The sequence below is a fragment of the Hetaerina americana genome, unplaced genomic scaffold (assembly GCF_022747635.1).
Source record: "Hetaerina americana unplaced genomic scaffold, ioHetAmer1.1.p SCAF_5, whole genome shotgun sequence".
NCBI lineage: Eukaryota > Metazoa > Arthropoda > Insecta > Odonata > Calopterygidae > Hetaerina > Hetaerina americana.
In genome coordinates this window covers 94,351,594-94,374,588 of record NW_027287095.1, presented here as the reverse complement: position 1 = coordinate 94,374,588, position 22,995 = coordinate 94,351,594, and the positions used below count along the sequence as shown (strand labels likewise).

At 40.3% G+C, this 22,995-nt stretch overlaps 1 protein-coding gene across 2 annotated transcripts in view; it reads left to right on the top strand.

The window, feature by feature from the left end:
- The window catches only part of stmA (Protein EFR3 homolog stmA), a 76,476-nt gene extending 69,853 nt beyond the window's left edge, over nucleotides 1–6,623 (top strand). For both annotated transcript variants that reach the window (XM_071592953.1, XM_071592952.1), the window contains 2 exons: nucleotides 1,489–1,650; nucleotides 4,660–6,623. In XM_071592953.1, the coding sequence (XP_071449054.1) occupies nucleotides 1,489–1,650; nucleotides 4,660–4,902 (405 nt within the window). In that variant the 3' untranslated portion in view covers nucleotides 4,903–6,623. The remainder of the gene's footprint in view (nucleotides 1–1,488; nucleotides 1,651–4,659) is intronic.
- The last annotated feature ends 16,372 nt before the right edge of the window (nucleotides 6,624–22,995 follow it).

Genomic DNA, 22,995 nt, shown 5'->3' with positions numbered 1-22,995 from the left:
TTTCCAAACTTGTGGTCAAACATATTTTTTGTGATTTTTTTGGGTAGTTTAATAGCCCTTACAAAAATTTCCCTGAAGCAAAATGTGCTGGAGGGCGATTGGAGAGTAAAAATTATCATAGAAATTAAAAGTGAAATCATTGTAAAGCAAAAATGAGTTGTGTTTGTCGCTGATATCGAGGGTAGTCTGAAAAGTTCTCTGCCTCGCCCATAGATGGCATCATTACTCACATGATGTTTTTCTCTCATGTTTGCACATCTATAAGGGGACACCACGTGAAATTGTAAGCCATTCCATCGAGCAGTTCATTCTAGACAGTCGTTTGAACCAGTTGCGGTTAATTTGTTCTAAGAATGGAAAAAATTAAGTATAGTGCAGTGATTAAATCCTTCGGAAAAGCTTTATTGCTGACCAAACTTCATTTGAGGATTTTAAATGTGCATGGGCACTCTCCTCCATTAATTTCTGCGGTGAAGAAATGGCTGTCCGAGTTTGAACTTGGCCGTGAAAGCCTCCAAGGTGATCCACATGAAGGAGTTCTGTAAAATTTGTTGTCTCAGGTGTAACTTTGTGGAATTTGCATAACATATTGAAATGTAATGAAATAATTGACTTTGTAATTCCACACACTTTATTTAAAAACACGACCCAGGTTTCAACGTCGAAACCTGGGTCGTGTTTTTAAATAAAGTGTGTGGCATTACAAAGTCAATTATTTCATTACATTTCAATATGTTCTGTAAAGTGCACCCACAGTGGGGTAAAGGAAAAGATATGATTTTGGAAAATTAGCTTACAAAGGTGCATGAAATTGCTTTATACTGCTGGGATATCGAAAGAACTCATCGGTTACATTTTGGACAAGGAATTTAATGCTCATGACAAAGGTTTGCGCAAGATGGGTGGTGCGTGTGTTCAATGTGGATGACATTGCAATCAGACAATACTTTCCAATCAGTGCATGGGACGCTTTACAAGAAACAAGAGTGATTTTTTTCGTTTATATGTAACAGTGGATGAAACGTGGATTCGTGGATTACACACCCGAATTGAAATGACTTTTCATCGCCAATAGCTTGCTTAGGCACATACTTTCACTTCAGCGGCCAGGTTAAAAAATGAAGGAACCTTTTTAGGTTTCTTTGACACTATAACAAAATTTTAACTCTTATTAATTGTTCACCACATATGTTATAGGAATAATAATGTTATTTACTTATGCTAATATTTGTAGATTGTACAGTGGAAAAGACTACTCAGGTCTTGTAGATTGTATTGTTTAAATTATTATTTAAATATGAGCATTGTTGAAATATCACTGTATATGCCTCAGAAAAGTAAGCTTTACTTAATGTTTTGTGGGTTATTCGCTGAACTGTACTGTTGTTGTACGATTGGTGGTGATGATGGTACTAGTTGTTTCTTTGGTGTATTGGTCAAATATAATTACTGCTCGCAATCATGTGCTTTTCTCGTGACCTATTTCAGAAGCACCCGGGTGAAGAAATGACCTTTGAGGCAATTAAGAAGGTTCTTTCAGATTCATGGGAGAAGGAGAGGGAAGGTGAGGAGGAAGAACGATGCCGCAAGCTGTGCCAAACATTCCGAAATGCTGATTTTGATGAACTGGTCTCTAGGACGCAGACAAAGGTGAGGAAACTCTCTCTTGTATCTCTGGAGATACATGTTGTATACGAGTACGCTCTTCTATTCACTCTACTTTCTCATTTCAAACATCATTTCCAATGCCAGACTTAGAATGCTCCTACTCTTCTTTGATTGTTTTCCAATGATTCCTGTTCTTGTCCAAATCCTCTTGAATGTTTTCTTGTAATATGTCCTTGTTTTTTGAGTATTGTCTTAAGAGCGTAGCAATGGCTTTGTTGTCCTGAATGTTTTCCCAACTTGCACTATTCTGCCATTTAGCTTCATAAAATTTCCCCTCTGTAAAATGACATCCGCTTTTAAAAGCTTGAAGCTTGGGTTAGCATGGACATATGCAATTGGTCAATGTACTTGGAATATCTCCATACCTCTATAATGTTTCAGAATTCCACTGACCTGTTTCTCCCAAATCTAATGGTTGAGTTAACATGAATTTATGAATCTAAGTTTGAAGCACTGAATCCTTTCATAGAAGTTAAAAAGTACATGGTTTGTATGAAAGGATAGGGAAAGTTTTGGATAAATATATCAGATATTGCTGCAATGCCTCAAAATTCTTCTAAATACGTCCCTTGAGCATTGACACACTGTTGCCAGTCGCTTTTCCACGACTCGAACGCTCCCTGGTATGCAGATTCCGGAAGGTCTTCAATGGTACTTGTGCAAGTTTCTTTGATGGCACTTCAGGGTCCCATGGTGTTGTAGATCTTTCTCATGGCCAAATTTCCAGGGACAATGGAATGGTGTGCCCTATCGTCTTATTAATGCCAATACAATCTGCAATCATGCCCATACTCAACCGACGGTCTGAATTCAGCACTTTATGTACACGTCAGGAAAAAATTAGTACCGATATTTTTTATAGGAACCTTGTATAGCTGTAAAATTGAATTATTTGATTAAGTGTCCGAGCCAAATTTCAGAGGATACTCCTGAAGAGATATGGGAGGAGTTGGCCTCTGCTGGAACATTGTAGAGTTAATAAAACAACAATGCAAAGTTGATCAAATTACAGAATGAAAATCATAGGGAAGAATGATGGGGCCTCTATCTTTTCAAATATTTTAGAGAGCACTAGTGATGTAAATTCATGGATGACTGACAGCATAGTTTGTGGCTTTGCTACTTGTAAATGGGATTTTATATTCAGCATCTTCTCAAAGTTGAAACTCTCCATTACCATCATTATTAATAGTGCGAAAGTATTTGGATATTGGAGCTAAGAAAACTGATGATCTGTTGTATATTGAAGTATCTTCCCTATTACTTATGTTGCTCATCCTTCTCTCAAAAATGATCGTTTACCTTTAATTTGGACTAGCCTTTACTTTAGCAGTGTTGACCTACAGTAAAGTCTTGATTATCTATGATAATGGATGCATAATGTAACTCTGACAATTGGAATACACGGATCCCTCTGCCATGTGTATTAAGCATCGCCCTAATAAGGCAGTGATGCCAGTTATGCTACGCATTTATGAAATCATAATGCCGTGTTGCATTTTGATAAAATTTGTGGCCCTTTCCTCTTCTGCTATTCTATACACTTCCTCATTCCTCCCTTTTTCTGTCCATCTACTCTTCAGCATTTTCCCAAGCAAGTTTCAAAGGCTTCTATTCTTCGCTGGTCCACTTTTCCAATGTTCCAAGTCTCTAATTTGTAGATAGCTCCATATGAACGTTTTGATGAACTCCTTCCTTATTTGCATCCTCAGGTTCTTTGATCATAAGAGACTGAGGATGTTCCATTCTTGTTTTTGAATGCCTTCTTAGCTTGAGCTTTCCTTCACTTAATATCAGCTAACCTTCTTTCATCCCAAGTAATACTGCTGCCCAGGTAGATGAAGGATTCCACTGGCTCTAGTTTAACTCTTTGGAGTGTGATGTCTGACTTCAGCGTCTCTCTTTCACACTCTAGGAGTTCAGTTTTCTTATCGTTGATTCTCATATTATTCTCCTGAAGTACTTGGTCCCATAGCATGCAGAGCTCTATGGCAGTCCGCTTGCATTCCAGCTAAAACTGCGATTTAATTTGCAAACCAGGTGGTGCTCCTTTCTTTTGCCATTCACCTTGACTCCTTTGATGACCTATTCTTGTGTACTTCTTCAATTGCCTCTTGTAGATGTATGATGTTGAACAGAGTTGGAAAGAGGTTGCATCTTGGTGTGTAATGCTTGGTGTTTATTTATGCTTTTTTTACTGTATTTCAATAGCATTTTTGTTACCTGATTCTCGTAAAGGTAGCCAGCCAGATCACTCTTCAGCCATTGTAGTCCATCCCAGGTGCTTTTACGATCTTGAATTAGGCATTCAACTTACTGGAATTGGTTGAAGGCCTTCTGCCAAATGTGCTTCTTCTTCAATGAAGTCACCTTCAAGTGGTCTGGGCTCTTGGTAGAGTACTGCAATGTATTCCTTCCATCTCTTACCAATGTCTTCATCTTCTCTCATTATGCTCTCATTAGCATTATTTGTGGGATTAGTTTTTCTTTCTCCAAATTGTGTCCTGATTAGTTGATTGGTCATTTCTCTGTCGTAACTCTTGTTTCCCTTGCTACCTCTCGACTTGAGCACATTTTCATTTCTCTGCTCACTCTTTGAAGTATGGGGAACGCTTGTGGGCAGAGGTTGGACTAAATCACCCTTCCCTTTCAAAACAGGTTTGTGACTCATTGATGGCTGTTTGAATGTTATCGAATATATCAAGTAAGTCTCTCATCTGCATGAGTGCAGTTACTGTGTTCACGTGGGTATGTCACATCATGAGGATCATCAATGTTGGGGAAATATGAAAGCTCTTAAAACATCAAAATCTGGCATGGATACCCAGTAGTCAAGCAATTGGCCATCAACGTTTTCATTTGTTGCCTACGGACAGTGATTATTAATTGGGTAATTTATGAAATTAATTCATAAATTGCCACATAGAAGTTCTTTTCCATGTAGCTTTGATTTTTTAAAGAAAGCATTACAAATCCTAATAAATCTTCCAGCAAAATGATGCTCTTCAAAACAAACTGAATGAAATATTTGGGCGACTGTCAACGGCTGTGGGGCACCCCGATAACATGATGGGGCGTTCACCACCACCACAGCTCATAGCAGCGTCATCTTCCCCATTTTTGGGTCGACTGCACCAGCGGAGGAGCTCGGGAGGCCAAGGGACTCTGCACAACAACTCCAACAGCCCACCACCTGCGTATGAGATCCTGTTCCCAGAACTCTTCGTCTATTGAAAAGGGATGACCACCTGGCACTTTCATGTATACCCCAAGGCTGTCATTGCACATAATCATTTTGTCTGCTGCAGTATGGAATAAGCTGACCACTACTTAACAACGCTCTTCTCCTTGTGTACGTGTGGACTTGGTTTTTCAGGGTGTAAGGTAATTTTTTCATTGCTGGGCAATAATACTTCACATCACTTTAATGTGAGAGAGGAATCAATCTTTGTGTGTACATTGGGATTTCAATATTTTATTTATTATGGTTGTTAAAAGTGTTTGTTAAATATTAATCAAGATTAACTTGGTTAACTTCTGTTAGTAATCTAGCCCAGTACTTCTCAAAATGAAGTTGTTTGATCAAGTTTTGATCATGTTGATTATTGGTATTGTAAATATTTTCTTCTTGATGGCTGTTGTAAATAAAGTACAGTGTGTTCGTAAAAAACATTGTCAAATTTTTTTTTATGTTCCTGTAGTGAAATGTGTGGCCGGGTCATGTTGAACATGCACCTTATTGTATTATTTTTTCAACGAGATAAGGGAAATAGAATTCAGATATTGAAATGTTTCATTCAATGAAAGATTTTAAAATTAGTTGAGAAGATCTCTATTTTCCATAGTTTTGTCATTCGAGTTCTAATATATATGGGTGAAATTTGACAATTTTTTGGCTGGCCTTGTAAGAGATTTTAAGATGCGCACTTTTTCTAAGAGTTGAGACTAATTGTCATGTAATTCAAACGGATACCTGTTATTACAAACTTTTGATTTCTCCTAACTAGAACTTTGGGCAATAGTTTTTTTAATGTGTACATGTGGTGGGGTATCTCTGGGTATCCGTCGCTGGGGAATGACAATCATTTGTTATTTTATTTTAGCTATTTAATGGACTGCCTTCTTTTTTCAAGAGACCTAAGGTTTTGAAGGCAATGTGAGAAAATTAATTAATGCATAAGATTCATTTTAAGACAAAAATCACACTAGGTATTTTTAAAATGTTGTTTCTCAGTTCTTCATGCGTGAATGCAGTTTTTGATCTCAGAATTCCCCCCCCCCCTTTAATTTTGACTTAATTATTCCTATCTTTTGGAAATTAGACATGTTGAATCCACTTCATTTTAATCTCATTACGTAGTCTCAACGCCATTTAAGCAATGTGCGAGTCGAAATAAATGAATGAGTTGAATAATAATTCAATGAGTTTCTCTTCTTTGAGGAGCCAAGTCAAAAGGAGATGTGGTATACGTGTATGTAGTATAATGTATGAATTTGGTGAAGAATAAAATGAACATATCTTTTCTCAGAAAGTTCTTGCTAGCCATTTTTATTGGTGCATGTTCTACATATTGCATACCAGTTTGACACTGACAGATCTGATGAGGCCAGCTGAAAAGTAATTGTGAAATTTCAATAAAGTTTCAGGATTGATATAAAATGTGTGTATTTATGCTTCGTAGTGATTCAGTTCCAAAGCATATTTTATCTGTACCACTATGTTTTATTGATTTTTTTAGTTATCACATGAGCTACACCTCTTGTATTTTCTGACTGTGATCCTAAAATCTCACTTATTTTACCGTTGGTAACAATTAAAATATTTTTGTTAATATAATTAACCATGCTCATAATTCCCTGAAAGGATGACAATAATAAATAACCTTGTAAAGTATCTTTCATGCAATAAATGTGTTATATCTGATATCATGTCCATTGATGTCGGAGAAGTCAAATTTATTATTTTTATGACATGTCTGATAACATGTTTATTGTCATGTTAAAAAATCAAATTCATTATTTTATCTAGGTGATGGGTTGTTCCAAAATGTTCCCCTAATTTTCCCAAATTAATGCAAAATGATTGTTTTTTCAGCTCTACGTTTCTTCATATTATGTATTTAGTGTCACATGATGGGGAATATGCAAGTCTTTTCAATACTCAAATTATTATAGTATTTACTACCTTGATCAAAAATTTCCCGGAATTTATTCAGAAAATTAAAAATACAAGTTTATTCATCTAAATCTATATTGTCCCCTTCAAAGTAATCCCCATCGACTGCAACACACTTATGCCAGCGCTTGATCCAATCCTCGAAACATTTTTTATATTCGGTTTTCGGTATGTCCATCAGTGCTTCCTGCGATTTTTCCATTACTTCCTCTCGGCTGCTAAAACGCGTTCCCCGTAATGGTTTTTTAACTCGATTGAACAGAAAGAAGTCACAGGGAGCCAAATCAGGTGAATTCGGTGGCTGTTGGATGGTATTTGTTGCATTTTTCGTCAAAAAATTACGAATAATGATAGCACTGTGCGACGGTGCGTTATCATGGTGCAAAATCCACGAGTTTTCTGCCCACATTTCTGGTCTCTTTCGGCGAATTGCTTCACGCAAACGTCTCATAACGCCCAAATAATACTCTTTGTTTACCGTCTGGCCTTCTGGCAAAAATTCATGATTCACTACACCGTTGTAATCCATGAAAACCGTCAGCATTGCCTTCTTTTTTGACTGAAAACGACGTGGTTTTTTTGGTCTCGGCTCATTTGGTGAACGCCATTCACTTGCCTGATGTCTGGATTGCGTGTCGTACTCATAAACCCACGTCTCGTCTCCAGTAATGATCCTTTTGATGAATGTGGGATCGGATTCAGCCTCGCAAATCATGTCTTTTGCGACGTCAACACGGTCTCTTTTTTGCATGAAATTGAGGTCTTTCGGCACCAACTTTGCTGCTACACGACGGAAACCCAAATCATTAACCACAATGTCTTGGGCGGATCCATAGGCAATGTTCAAGTCCTCCGCTATTTCTCTGATGGTTAATTTGCGGTTATTGACCAACATTTCTTTTACTTTATCAATTTTTTCACCGACTTTCGATGTCGATGGTCTGCCACTGCGTTCATCATCTTCGATTGACTCACGACCACTTCTGAACCGCTCGTGCCACTGGTAAACGACCGTTTTTTTTAGAGAATCGTTGCCGAAACACTTTTCCAACATTTCCAACGTCCGTGCGCCACTAAATCCGTTTTTTACGCAAAATTTAATACAAGTTCGTTGTTGCAAATTTAAATCCATTTCTGCAATTGTAAAAAATCGCCAACACACACAGAGATAGATGTACTCTTGGCTACGTAACTTTTGCAAATGTCAAGTTATGACACTAAGATTTAAAGGGAATATCAACAACAGATGTACCAATTTAACAAAAAAAAGAGAACTCAAATCGGAACGATGGGAGCACCACACGGTGGTTATTCCGGGAACTTTTTGATCAAGGTAGTATAGCCATGATCTGTTTTCGTGAGAATTGCCGTCAATGCTGAAAAAGTAATATTTTTCTGGCAAGTCATTCAAAATTAAATATTTCATTTATTCTCAAATTATGAAGGTTAGAAATACGATTTTTATGTCATATAGCAATGTGATGATGCACAATCTCTAGCTTAATACACTTGTTCCAGTATTTCTACATCTTTTTTTTAACCATCCCAGAAATAGTATTTCAAAAGTTCTTCTAAATAGGCATATCTGTGATCATTTGATGTGAATTGTTTTCCAGCGAGCCATTTTTTTCAAGTTTGGATGTAGTAAAAAGTCATTAGGGACCAAATCTGGTGAATGCATTGAATGTTGAAATAATTCAAACTTTGATTTCATAATGTTTGACCCAAAAACTGTGCAGGAATGCACAGGTGCACCACATTGTCTTGATCAAAGAGTACTCTGCCAAATGGGGATATTATTTTTTTTTATTTCTTCACTCAACCCATACAATAAGCACGCATAATACTATCCAATTATTGTTTGTCCTTAGTGTAACTAATCGATGTTGGTTATTCTGCAAGCATCATCTTTTCAGCTACTTTCACCATCTTCAGAGCTGGATCACCTTTAGAAAGCCACTGTTTCAACTCTTCATTTGTCTATGAATTGTAATGGTGTATCCATGTTTGATCACCTGTGTCTCGATGCAGAAACTTGTCAGAAGTGCAATGGAAGAATACCAAACCCGAATAGGTTTACAAGGAAATAAATCCCATTGCCCGGGACCTTACAAATACACAGACAGTCACACCGGTCAGCCAAAAGTGGTTTTGCGAGGAAGTTTTTCCCTCGCCATAGACAGGGTCTGGGCTACCTTATTTGATTACGTGTTAACTAGTAAGAGACTGTATTGGTGCGCGAATAAATTGATAGTAACGCCAGGGACCGACTTCGGGGGAATAATACACACACAATCATTCAGGTATTACAGGAAAGCAGTTGGGGATCGAGATGGTGCGGGGGCTACCGTACTGGCTTCCCACCCATAGGACTCGGGTTCAAATCCCAGCGGTGTTGACTATTTTCAGAGGTATCTCGATCCCTACTTGAGGTGCTTTGTGGAGGGCACTTTGAGTGAGTACGCCGTCCGCCGGATGGGACGTTAAACTACGAACCCCTTGGCGCCTTTCGTAAAGACTAGGCTAATACCGACGCCGGGTTTCTCTCCACCCTTCATCCTTTCCTGTCCATCCCTTATGGCGCAAATGACCTCAGCAGTCGGTCGCCTCCCCTAAATACTACTACTACTAGGAAAGCAGTTTTAACCGGGAAACATTTGGGGAATGGGGTAAATAAAGCCGTATTATTTAAAATTTAATCCACTGCCCCTCCATTTTCCGATAAATCTCTCCTATTCGGCGCTAATGATCAGACCAAGAGCGTGAGGGGATACGAGGCCAGGAAATAAGCATCCTAAGCCAAGGTTCCTTAGGTGGATTATTAAGTCGCAGCCCTTGATCTAGACGCATTCAATGCGATTGGGGATTTTCTTTATATTAAAACATGAAGGATCACCAAGATAAACGTGATTGCGTCAACTGAGATTGAAATTGTCAAAAGATATTTACGAAATGTTTTCACTTTCTGCCACAGGCCTATTGAGAGGATTGTTTGCTTGTGGAACGCAATGCAATAGGAGTTACCGTATTTCAAAGTGTGCAATAATAAGGCGAGCACGATCACTTATCTGGATGGCCTTCCACGCCGAATGACGGCTTCCACGCTGAAAAATTTCTCTCCGTGTGCCTTGAAATTCATTCTCAACCACCTCGTGAATTTTAAGGGGAGATGGGCTTCGGTGAAATTTCTTGCAACGCTTCCGTAACTGCAAGGGTGGTATTGCATCGTGATGCTGAAATCTTTGTGCCGCATCTGCTGATGACAGGGTTGCCAATTGTCCGGATAAGTTTTAATTTTCCATCCATCAAAACTTCACGACGCATTCTACAGCGGGCGTATTCTACACGAGGGTGGACGACCACGAAAAGGTATGCAGGCGTCGCTGTGGATACCGAAATCGTCGCCGCCATCCAATAATGCATACCAGAGTCGTACTATTGGATTGGTAATGTTAGTGCCTCCTGAAAGCGTATCATTCGTGAGGTCAAGAGCCAAGAGTCGATAAAATGATTTGCTGGTCAAATTGACTGTTGCTAATTAGAATTACATTGATTTGATATAACGTTTAAAGAATGCAGTATACCTCTGGTCGCTTCTTGCCAGGGACAGAAATGTATGATGACCCGGACACCTTAGTATCCGAATTTAGCTCATTTAGTTTATATTCTCGTTCTTCAAGTTAAAATACAGCCTAAAAGATGGCGGTTTTAAATGATAGAAAAGATACAAGAAATCTCGCTATGAGACCTTCTCACAACTCCGGAAAAAGTTTTCGAATATGCGTTCCTTCGATGGAATAAGCGTTGAAAGCTATTTATCAGCGCCAGTTGGTAGTATTTCGGAGGACATTAATATTATTTAGCTGTGACTGAAGCAAAGGAATGCAAAATAGTTTCCGTTTGTCTTCATGCAAACCTTGCGTGTCATCCTGTATAACGCACGAAGCACGCCACCTAAGGTTTTCTACCTTAATACCGTCACCATTGAGTTTGACATCGGTGCAAACTGATACTCGGGATTCTTCAAAAATCTAGTCACCCGAATCGGCCATTTTTGGGCTTCCAATCCTGACGACAAAATAAAAAAAAAAACAGCTCGCTCGCCGAATGCCCTCGCACAAGTCCACATCCAACCTATTCCTTAATTATCGTCTTATCAGCGTCACAACACCATCTAGATCGTTTCCTGTCTCTCAAAATGATCTTGCTTTTTATTTCTCTCTGCTATTCGATGCACAGAAATTTAATACTTTCCGCAAATGACTTTCTCCGTACCCTAATCTACGCTTGCCAATCTCTCTACGAAAAATATTCATTGGTATATCTTTTTCCGCAGTGTGACGTAAGATATTATAAACCATCAGCAGCAATTAAAATGCTGAGTTCGTGAAGGTTAAATCACTTTTCCGTAATTGGTGAATCATATTAATCCCTCCGAACTTAAAGGAAGATATTTTAGCCTATTTGGATGGTGCGAAGGTCATGGTATACTTCTCTTTGTCCTCCTACGGACCGCCCTCATAAAAAAACGAATACTTAGCCTCTCTCTGTCTCCCGTCAGCTGCTACTTTCCACTGTTCCCAGTCTTGCAGGACATGCAATCCTCTCTTCTGGTCCTAGGTGAAATGGGTGAAAGTGGTGTTTACATGGTGTCCGGGACATGTGGAGAACGGAGCAGCGGCCTTGAACGAAAGACGACATAAAATTGACAGCTTAAGATGCTCGCTTTTGGATGAATAATCATGCCCCTTGATGAATACTTATCGCAGTTTTATCTGTAAATTAATGATTCCGTGGATTTTGGATGGCCATGGATGCTTTGGAGGACAGGCCACATGCAACAGAAAACGGAATCATAACCATGGTTTGTATAAAAAGCATCGGGAAAAGTTTCGGAAAAATAGATTTATTTCCGATATTGCTACAACGTCTCAAAATTCTTCAAAGACATCCCTTGAGCGTCGACACACTTTGCCCTTCGGCTTTCCATGACTCCAAGGCTCCCTGGTGGGTGGATTCTGGAAGGACCTTAAGGGTACGCGTGCAAGCTTCTTTGACGGCTCTTAGGGTCCCATGGTAGTGTCCTTTGAGAGAGAATTTCATTTTTGGGAATAGGAAATAGTAGTGTGCTGGTGCCAAGTCGGGGGGACTGAAATGGATTTGGGGAATCGTCGCGATGTCGTTGCAGAAGGTCTTTGCTAGCAGACACTCAAATTCGCTCTTGGTCGTCCGTTAAGACCTTCTGGAGGACGAGTTTAGCGCTGATGTTTCGCATCGCCAAATATTGAGTGATAATGGTGTGTGTACTATAATATTGTATCAATACAATACGATCAGTATTCGTGTGCACATTTAACCGATGGTCTGAACTCAGCAATTCACGAGCACGCTAGGAAAAAAATAGTACCAGTACTTTTTATTTAAACCTTATATTACTGATAAGAGAAGAGATCTTTAGTACATTTTTACGTATAGAGTTCTTAACTACTTAGTACAATTATCAGGTCTTCATCCTATTAAAAAATTAAGAGGAACACATTGTGAACTGAAAGGACAGCAAAACTATCCCATAGCTCAGATTCTTTCGCATTTTTTTAACTAGTCCTAGTATCCGAATCAGACTATAAAAAGACCACATCCACTAACTCTACCCCTCCGGTACATTAGCTGTTTCTGGGTACCCAGGCACCAGTAAGAACCTATACAATTCAATAATATCATTGAAAAATCATCAATTTCTGACATAGTCCACAATTCATTCATTAGTTGACATATTTTTACTTGAGGTGGTAAGGCTTTGGAACGACTACGCCGAAAGTAAGGTACTAATAACTGACCTGAGATGAAAAAGCTATTTCAAACTTTTAACCTTATCCTAATAGACTGTTGTGTCCACAATCTCCTTTATTTCGATTATGTTACGCAAAAGTCTCCTTAATCATAGGTCATATGTGCACAGATAAACCGCAAATTACCCAAATATCAATCACATCATAAACAGGAGTATACGTAGCCATGATAAACAATCTCCTATTAAAGACTCCTAACGCTCCTGGCTTGGTTTACTTTTCAAGTATGAATTGCCATTGGTAAGTGTATTAACATCCCTTGCAGACAATTGTGCGTTTATAGATGAAAATGATGCCTGTTTCAGTTGAAACTTCTGTCGGATACTTTAAAATATTTCTGCCAGCGTAATGGTTTCAAGCGGTGGGCCCAGAGTGATAGTGACGACTGGAGAGGGAGCTGGGCGGGTGGATTTCCAAGGAAACGACCAAGGGGTGAGTGTGTTTTCGAAATATACCACCAATCAGAGGGATCACGTTTCACTCAAGCCACTGAGAAGGATATCCATCGCCGTGAAAGAAATAAAATGTAAGATTATCGCTTCGTAAATATCACAAGAAATAATACCTGAGCAAAAGGTTAGTCACGACAGTCGGGTTTGCATCAAGGGGAAAGCCGAGGAAGCCGAAGAGAAATACCGTAGTCATCATTTTTCACCTATTTACATACCCCGTGCCCTTACAGTTGACCACTTCAAATGCATTTGGAATTGTAGTGCTAGACAATTCCGTCATAGTGTATTTTCTTCTATCTGCAATATTTCTTGATACTATATTACTTTGGGTTGAAAACAGGGCGAACAAAAGGGTACCACGAGGGATCCTTATTCACCAGATAATTTTTGTAGCATCTATGGAGAATTCGCTGAAGAAATATGAGTGAGAAGTTTTCTACTCGAACCTCCTGTCTTCGATGCGTTCCACATGCCAGAGTAGTGCCTTTGCTACCAGACACACTACGCGATATACCTACTCACTGATTCGGAATTTGAAGTCCTGGCTTCTGATGAGGACTTTTATTATTTCATTTTATAGTTTTCTCTAGACGATTTTGTAGCGCACTGAATTGATTTTGTTGGACTGATTCACATCGTCAGTTTTGATCACTGCGCGTAAAATTCGTGACTTAAATTAGTCGAAAAGAAGTTTCAAAGAAGTGTTACTGAACAAAGTTTAAGGAAGGCCGCATTCAGCCTGTTTCAGAATGTCCATCCATACTTGCGGAAGTTCATAAATGCAGATAAAATTGAAAAAAAACAGAAATATTGAATCAAAGGCTTGGAAAACATTTGGTTTGGAGTTTATGGGGCATGATGAAGATTCCAACTACAAACTAAGGTAAAACAATTGGTATAAAAGTTTCTAAGAACGGGGCGGGTCAATGTGTGTAAAAGATCATTTCCAAAAGCTCGCGTGGATTGCTTTTCTGTGAACCTTGCGACAGTTAGTGAAAAGAAAGAACGATGCCGTTAGAATATGGAGGAGATGGAACGACTATACCAAGGAAGAGGTCGAATCGTGTTGAAATACGTAAGTGGAGATTTCAACGCTCTAGCGTTACGCCTCCATGGGTAATAAATATTTTATGTCGGCAGGACGTTTCTTGGAACTTGTCTGTGGAAGTGTATGGAATGGATGTGGCGCAAGTCGGAATGTGGATGGACCAGGTTGGTCCGTTAGAAGGCTTGCGAGCCAAAGGTTGACGGTTCAAAACCCGACTCCGAAATGCATGTTGCGCTATGGCGCCGTGGAACGAGCTAAATTCCCCCGTCTTCCAATCGGAAGTTATTTTAATTTGCAAGCAAGGGTAGAACACATTTCTTATTTCCCCTCGGGTGGTGCTTGTGATTGCACATGTTGATTAGGTGTAAGCGTGGCCCGTTTCTATCTTTTTATCGCCGATTGTTTCTAATAATTAATCAAATAGAAAATCACCCTCTGGAGATAGTTATTGCGTATGGATACCTTTCGAACATGAATTCAATGTTCTCCGACCAGCAGCACATCAGAATGCTTAGAATCATATCTACTAATAGTGGCTCTTCACGGAGGAAAAAATCAACTTCACTACGAAGGTTGATTTTTGAAGATTGACCTGCTCCTGACGGTGGACCATATCCTGACAATATGTGACAAATACCAGATGGGAAGAGACACTTTTGAAATAAGGGGGGTCATCTCAGTAATAGTTTAGGAGATAACCCTAACTCCTTAAATAGAATAGAATGGCTTGAGATGTTACTTTGTGGAAGCAAAAGAAAATACTTTGTTCTTCGACGCACAATGTATGTGGAAGAACAATGTATTTTCTTTTCCGATCCATGAATAGAATTTTAATCTTTTTAAAGGAAAGGAAAGCCTTGGAGGAAAAATATAGTTGAGGTATCCTTTTTTAGGCTATTTAATAAAAGTATTAAAGCATGTGTTTATTTATTTATTCATAGGGTTATGAGATTATAAGCCTTTTGGCATTGGTGCAAAATGACCATATTTGTCGACGCACCCCAAAAAATAAAACTACTACTGCAATGTGCGTAGGTGATGACTTCGGACGTCGGAGCTAATAGCGGTCCATGCAGCATTATTCATTTGCATACTATTTAGGTTAGATGAGAGGTTTCCGGAAGGACTGGTATAAAAGTATATGTCGTTTTAGATCGGCCATAAAAGTGACTTCTTGAGTCAACGAGGGCTCTTGCAGCAAGAATTCCAGCGAGCAAAGTCTTCGAGGGGCCTCTAATGCTTTCAAAGAAAGGTAGTAATGACCATTGGCCATGCTACTTCTGCATGGTTTGCCTAAGGTGTAAACACACGCTTTCTGCGGACGGTTCAGCGGCATGCCCTGGTTCATTGCCCACCGCTGCGGTCCCGCCCTAGACTCCTGGCGTGCTGCGAGCAACTCTTTGGAGTAGTCAGTCGCGTAAGCAAGTTGACATTCTAATTGCCGTGGCCCCTAAAGGAGATTTGGGTCAAGGCTTTCGTGGCTCTTCCGGGCGCACGGCAAAAGAGACGAATCCCTTCTACGGGCGAGAGAATGGGAGAGCTCACGCGAGGTCTCGAGCACTTATCGGCGCTCATTCGGCTTCATCCCGCGCCGTTCGGTCCAGCCACCAAAGAAACTATTTACGAGCATGGTATGCCTCACCAAAGAAACAAATTCGTTAACTAATTGTTTCGTTCCTCCTGCTCGGAGCATTAAAATATTAGATTGGTTCTCTGTGCAGCTATCATATTACTATAGATGTATCTGCGCTCAACTGGTTTGTTGTCATGGTTTCATCTTGCTCACAGCCCTTCATCGTCAGGGATAAATATGGTTTTAAGTTGTAAATTTATGTTTTGAGTTTTCATCGTGGCAGTATTGTTTTTTCGCCGTGACATATTGTTTCATGGCAAACTCTGATCGTTGGTATTGCTAGGAATTAATTAATTAGACTTGATTGGAATCGATGCGGTTTATATCCAATTGGTATCCTCATGGACTCATTTTGATGGGCAAAATTTGGACTAGGCATTATGGATTGATGAATAATCGATAAGAACATTTTAAATGTTTAAGGTCCCTGTTTTTATGACTTTCTGTAATCTTTGATACGGATGGCGAATAGGAAATAAGTAAACGGTGTCTCGACTACTGATAACTTAAAAAATAAATTTTCTAGGAAAGGTGCATTGTGGAAAAAAACATTACGTGTTTGGAATTCTTGGAAAAATATATATTTTGTATTAATAGCGTCACGAAATCATGAATCCATCGATAATATGGGCAATGTGATCATAGTGTATCTATTGCTCCATCATGGATGGGTTGATAGATGAATAATATTCTTTCGATATCCATTAACCCATTAACCCTAAATGTCCGCCTTGGTTAACACCTTAGCCTGATTATCAGACCATGTCGCACGCCAACTCTAAAGCGTTCACCACCGAGTCGGAACACTAGCGACTCTTTGGTGCCTTCCTCGAATCGCACTCCGACTTCGACCCCGTCTATACCGATTTATGTTTTGGTTTTGCAAAAATGACTTCTAGTGTCTAAGTACTATAAATCAGTAATTCCAAATTCCAAGAAACTGCGGGTGATGCCGCGGCAGTAACTTTTCATCGGAGTTATCCGCTAATACAAGTATGCATTTTAATCCAACAATTTTAGAGTGTAAAAATCATCCGCCTTGACTAGGATTATTTATTTCAATTCAATTTCAGTTATTTCAATTTATATTGTTAAATGAAAACCATATACATAGAAATATAATATATCTCATGTGTATTTGTGAGTGTACGTATATTGTCATATATGTTTTCATAGGTTATCAGATAACTAGGGATAGCAAATTGATAAATTTAGCAATTGTGCTGACCAAGAGGAGTTGTCCAAAAAGGGTTTAAGAGATAGCATAGATTTCCAAATCATAGGTTTTTCCAAATGACCGAAGCAGCCAAAAAGCACTCATTCAACAAGAACAGAAAGGAATGGGGGAGATACAAAAATATCAGGCAGTCCTCCAATTATAACATGACTTAACGACTGATTCCTCTCCCCATGGACTACAAATTTGGTGCTCCGATGACCACTAGAAATGGGGACACTGATCAATTGCTTCTGGTAGGGTCACTCATGCAAGACAGATGGAATGATGGTCAGGCGAAGGGTGGTCCATGCCGAGTCTGTGTCTCAGTGCGCGGTTGCAAGGGCGCCTGGCGCTCTCAGGGCGCCAATGCGAATAGATGGCATCAGTACAAAACGAAATTGAAGAAGGCAACTGGCAACCACCTCACTTTTCCTCATATGACAATGCATCGGATGAAATCTTAAGATATTGGATTACCAGCATAGATTTTGAAGCCGTGGGTAAAATGTATAATGGAGGAAATACATAGGAAGCAGTGGCACAATGCACAGGTTCTGTGCATGATGAGAGAAGAATGGAATAAGTATAAAGATGGCATTGCCTGCAATGTTCGGGGGAGAGAATGAGAGGCGGTGGAATGTGGAAGACCCTAGCAGTCGGGAGAGGCGAGAGGACGGCAGGGAATAGGATTATCGGGGAGCGTTACGGTTGGTAAAAAATATGGAGAAATGAAGGAAATAGTTACTCTGAAACATCAAAAAATTATTTTCAATTGGTAGATTGTCTATGAAGATAACTAATTAATTCAGAAAGAGGCTTATTTTACACACGATAGACAACAGTTTTGATTCAGCTCATGTCTTCTTCTTTATCCCCATACATACTCTTGTTGAGTCTTCGCAAAGCGTAAATGAACAGCTATCAATATAATTAATGTTGTTGGTACCAAAACTTGGCCACAGGGAATAAGAGGTTGTGCATAGAGGTTTTGAAAATGTAGGTGTGTGCAAAGGGACACACCTATATTTTTACAATTTATAATAAGATTAAAACTTTTTACAATAAGATTAGAAAATTCAAGGGAGGGCTCTGCGTGATAACGGGAGAGGGGAAGTTGTCGGGGAGATGTGGGTAGCCCAGGAAAAGTGAGCAGGAGGGATATTGAGCAAGAGTGGAACTTCTAAAGGTAGGAGAGGGGGAGAATGGTGAGTGAGTGTGGAATAAGGGGGGGGAGGATTGGCCTCTGGGCGGAGTTAAGCCTGTTAGAAGTGTTCAATAGCTGAAGGAAGGGATAAAGTAGGGCAACAAGAGGAACTGCTTTAATCAATGACGATGCGTAGCCCTTAAAGTCCGTTCGAAACCCACCTTCAAACCGTAAACCTCCAGTTATGAGTAATTATTACCACACTGGCGTCGTAATTATTTGAATTTAATTTTTAATTAACGCTTTATTTTAATGGAAGGATCAAGGCTCGCCATCATGCATGTTTAGACCTAAGTTATCTCCATTTACGTCATATTCTCTCTCTATTTCTAAGATTGCTGACCTTATGTCTTTGCCATATAGTTCCTTTTTATATCAATTCCATGTCCCTTGGATCTTCACAGGTTCAAATAATATTTTCCCTGTCTTATCTTTGATTGCTTGTACATATTTCCCCGCCCTACTTCTTGACAGTGCTTTCACCTTCTTTCATAGCGCAAAAATTTCGGGTTCTTTCGGCAGACTTTCCATATCCTCGCACTGCGTCTTTCACCACGCCTCTTTTACAATATCTGTTACCCTTCTCAATTTATTATTTAACTCCTAGTACTTCCTTCTACCCAACTGTTTTTATATTATTCCATTTCATTCTCTCGTCTTCCTATCTAATTATCTCGAACATAATCCATGGTTCCCGCGTCATTTTCAATTTACTGTTCCCACAGCTCCTTATTTGGTTTTCGATATCCCTTTTCTGATATGCCCCCAGTTTTCTACTCTAGCACCCAGCTCTCTGTCCTCACTCATGATTTCTCTACGGCCTGCTGATAATACTTTTTTATCGTCCGGGTCAGTGCATCTATATTGTATTTCTGTAACCGCCTTTCTTGCTTCATCCTCTTGATAAACATTGGGCATTAAATAATAATCTAAATTCGTATACACTTTCTGGAAACTGTGCAAATCAACCAAAATACAGGGTTCGTCCGGAAAATAAGTGAACTGATTTTTTCCCGCCGCTCCAGGCGCGCCCAGCACCGCTCTGACGGGCTGCGATTGGAGGGGGGTATGTTGGCAAGCGACGCTGAAAAAGGCAGTCGGCTCTGAGCTGTGGTGTAGTGAGGAGCTCTGTTAACGTGAACCTCCACGCTCGACCCACGTCACGGAACGCGATGCCGAAGTTTTTGGAGCAGCGTTATTCCATCAAATTTGCGGTAAAGCTTGGGAAATCGTCTACCGAAACTGTCGGTGTGATTAACCAGGGTTACGGGGAGTCAGCCATGTCCAGAAACATGATCTTTCGGTGGCACAAGATGTTCGTGGAGGGCAGAGAAGAGGTCGACGACGAACCACGGCCTGGACGCCCATCAACGACACTCACCGACGAAAATGTGCGAAAAGTTCGCGATGTACTGAACTCTGATCGTCGTCTTAGTGTTCGGATGATAGCAGAGCAGTGTAATGTGCCAAAAACAATAGTGCACGAGATTATTAGGGAGCAATTACAGATGCGAAAAATTTGTGCAAAGTTGGTGCCGAAAGTGCTCAGTGATGATCAAAGACTCAATCGTTTGGAAATCGCGACACAACTTGCGGATCACTGCAAAAATGATCCACATTTTTTAGAGAACGTTGTTTCGGGTGACGAGACGTGGATCTTTGAGTACGACCCGGAGTCGAAGAGACAAAGTGCGGAGTGGCACACCCCATCATCACCCCGTCAAAAGAAAGCTCGCATGAGCAAATCTCGGATCAAGGCGATGCTCATTGTCTTTTTTGACAAAAGGGGAGTCGTCCACTACGAATTTGTACCTGAACGACAAACTGTAAATGCTGCATTTTATGTCCAAGTGCTCGACAGGCGTCGAAAACGAGTCGCCCGCGTCCGGCCAGCGATCAAAAACATCTGGCGGCTGCATCACGACAATGCGCCGTCTCACACCGCGCTTGTCGTGTCGGACTTCTTGGCCAAGCACGGCGTGGCAACGCTGCCGCACCCGCCCTACAGCCCGGACTTGGCACCACCGGACTTCTTTCTGTTCCCGAAGATAAAGAGGAGTTTGAAAGGAACGCGATGCGGGACTTTGGACGCCGTCAAAGAGGCCGTGACGACGTGTCTTCGAGAGGTTCCCGATGATGCCTTCGCGGGAGCGTTCCAGGAATGGGAACGCCGCTGGAACAAGTGTATCGACTCACAAGGGTCCTATTTTGAGGAATATTACCTTAATATATGTAAAAGTGTAATAAATTTTTTTTCCTGAGCTCAGTACACTTATTTTCCGGACGAACCCTGTATACCTAAATCTGTGCCTAATGTAGTCCAGCAGATGTTTTGCTATATTTCCTGGGTGTTTTCCATGGAAACGTACTGTTTTTGTGGTGTCTAAACTAATCGTTTCCCATGATTAAGTCCTGTTTCCTGCAGAAATCTATTGCTTTCTCCCCTCCGTGGTTCCTTGTTCCTAAATCGTAGTCCATTATCAAGTGTTTAATTTCAGGAACACCCTTCGATAGGATCGTCTATCGTCGATAGGACGCCTGTCGACTTATTCCTCCTTTTGATTGCTTGGTGACGTGTAGACCAGAACAATTCCCAGTTGCGTCGATTCAGCCAAAAACTGATATTATTCCATCTTTTCCCCGCTCAATGTTTGCTACGCTTCTTTTTACAATTTTGGTTCATTATTATTGCCAATCCTTGCTGGCCCCTTGCTGGCTTGCTGGACTCAGCTCCCACAGCCCTAAAATATTTATGTTTCCCTCTCTCCAAACACTTAATACTCTCCAAGTTCCCCGTCCTTAATATCGTCCTAGCATTCCAAGTCCATATTCTTACTGGTTTAGTCCACTTCTGTGCTGCTGACGTATATGTCGCTTTGCAAGGATTTCGTGAGATGACGACCTCAAAAGCCTTATCTCTTTCACTGCCAAACGCGACCCACGAGTTACGTAGTTGCCAGAAATCATACACAGATTTCTCTCAGCACAGAGAATACCCTTTCAACACGTCAAGGTTTCATTTCATGGTGAGGAACGAGATAATATATGTTAAAGGTAGATACTTTAAGATCTTTGATTCAAGAAGTGGATAATCGGAGGTTTGATATTCTATCATTATTCGGATTTTAACTGAATGTTTCGGCTATGGAAAGCTAGAAACCTTAAGGTAGTGACGAGCCCCGCGGATATAATACTGCTGTTTCCCACTGAATTCTGTCGTTGGATGAGGCTAACTTTGGCTGCCTTAATTAGACCGACTTATTTTTTGCTGATCATTAATGCTTTTCAAATTGAAATGCCGGTTAATGCAATTTCTTGCAAATTGGCAAACATGAAGTGTAAGCGCGCATTCATTTAGTGACAAAATGCGCTCCGGAGTCCATTTGCCTTCTGACCATGCTTTCGTTTCCGCGCTCTTGGCTCCTCCGGACGACTCACAGTGGAGAAAGGTTTAACGTTTTGCTTCCAACTTTAGATGTTTATTCCTGGTCTTTTTCCAACTCTTTGCCCCGACAGCAGAGTTATCCGAGAAAAACTTCTCTCTCTCGCAAAAACTCTCACCTATGTGAGATAGTCCTTAAATATTATAGCCTTCAATAAAAAGCAAGAGAGTCCAAAAAATATGACTTAATTGTGTATTGATTTTACTATCAATACCCTTACGATGGTAATTTTCTTGTGAAGGTATTTATCAGCAGTCGAAATTAAAATGTCGCCGCCCATAAAACTGCACTTTAGTTTCAGTGGTAGCCCATAAAAGTAAAATGAGCAAATTGCGCCATTGGCCATGACCAGTTTCCGACTGGATACGACTATCAAATGACGTGTCGTGGATTTTCAAGCCCTCGGATTTCGCCACGGATTTCCATTATGAACGTAATGCCATTGCGTTATAGTCATGAGTGATCTCCAAATTATGCGACTTCTTACCGACTCACACTTAGTCGTGATTGCATCAGCTTTGAGTTGTATATGTTAACTTTAATCTAATCAACGCCAAGGTTTGTTAGTGAAGCAGGGGTAGATCTCAACTAATAATCGCCCCAACAGCGTATAAAATTCACGCATTAACAGGGTGTTTGTTATAGCGACGGCATTTCCATTTCCAGTGGTACCTGCTGTGTCCCTTGAAGATCACTCCCGATCAATGCAACAATTTCAGAGTGTAAAAATCATTCGCCTTGACTGGGATTCGAACCCAGATCCCTCAATATCCACTCGACCGGATATTGAGGGATCTGGGTTCGAATCCCAGTCAAGGCGAATGATTTTTACACTCTGAAATTGTTGCATTGAAATGCACATTAGCGGATGACTCCGTTAAAAGTTACTGTTGCGGCATCTCCCGCAGTTTCTTTGGAATTTATCACTCCCGATTACTCCCCGAGGTATCGCATGTGAAGTCGCGTGAGAATTAGTGGAAGAGGGAGCCGAATGGTCGCTGTATTGACGCCTTCAGTACTCTTCGAGCTGCAGTAGTTGGAAGGTCGCACCGCTTGTCGTTTGTTTACATTAGCTAGTCAAAATGATCAATTAATTTTAATTCCCGCCAAATATGAAGTTTGTTCAGTGATAATGTTTCTACTGATAAAAAATTACAAATCTGCTGACATTCATCATTGGGAAATTCGTGCTCTGTACGGACCAAATGTGATGAGTGACAAGAGTTTTGCGTCAATATACTTAAACATGTACGTGAACACAAATGTCCATGATGATGACAGAATTGGCCGCCCATCGGTGGTC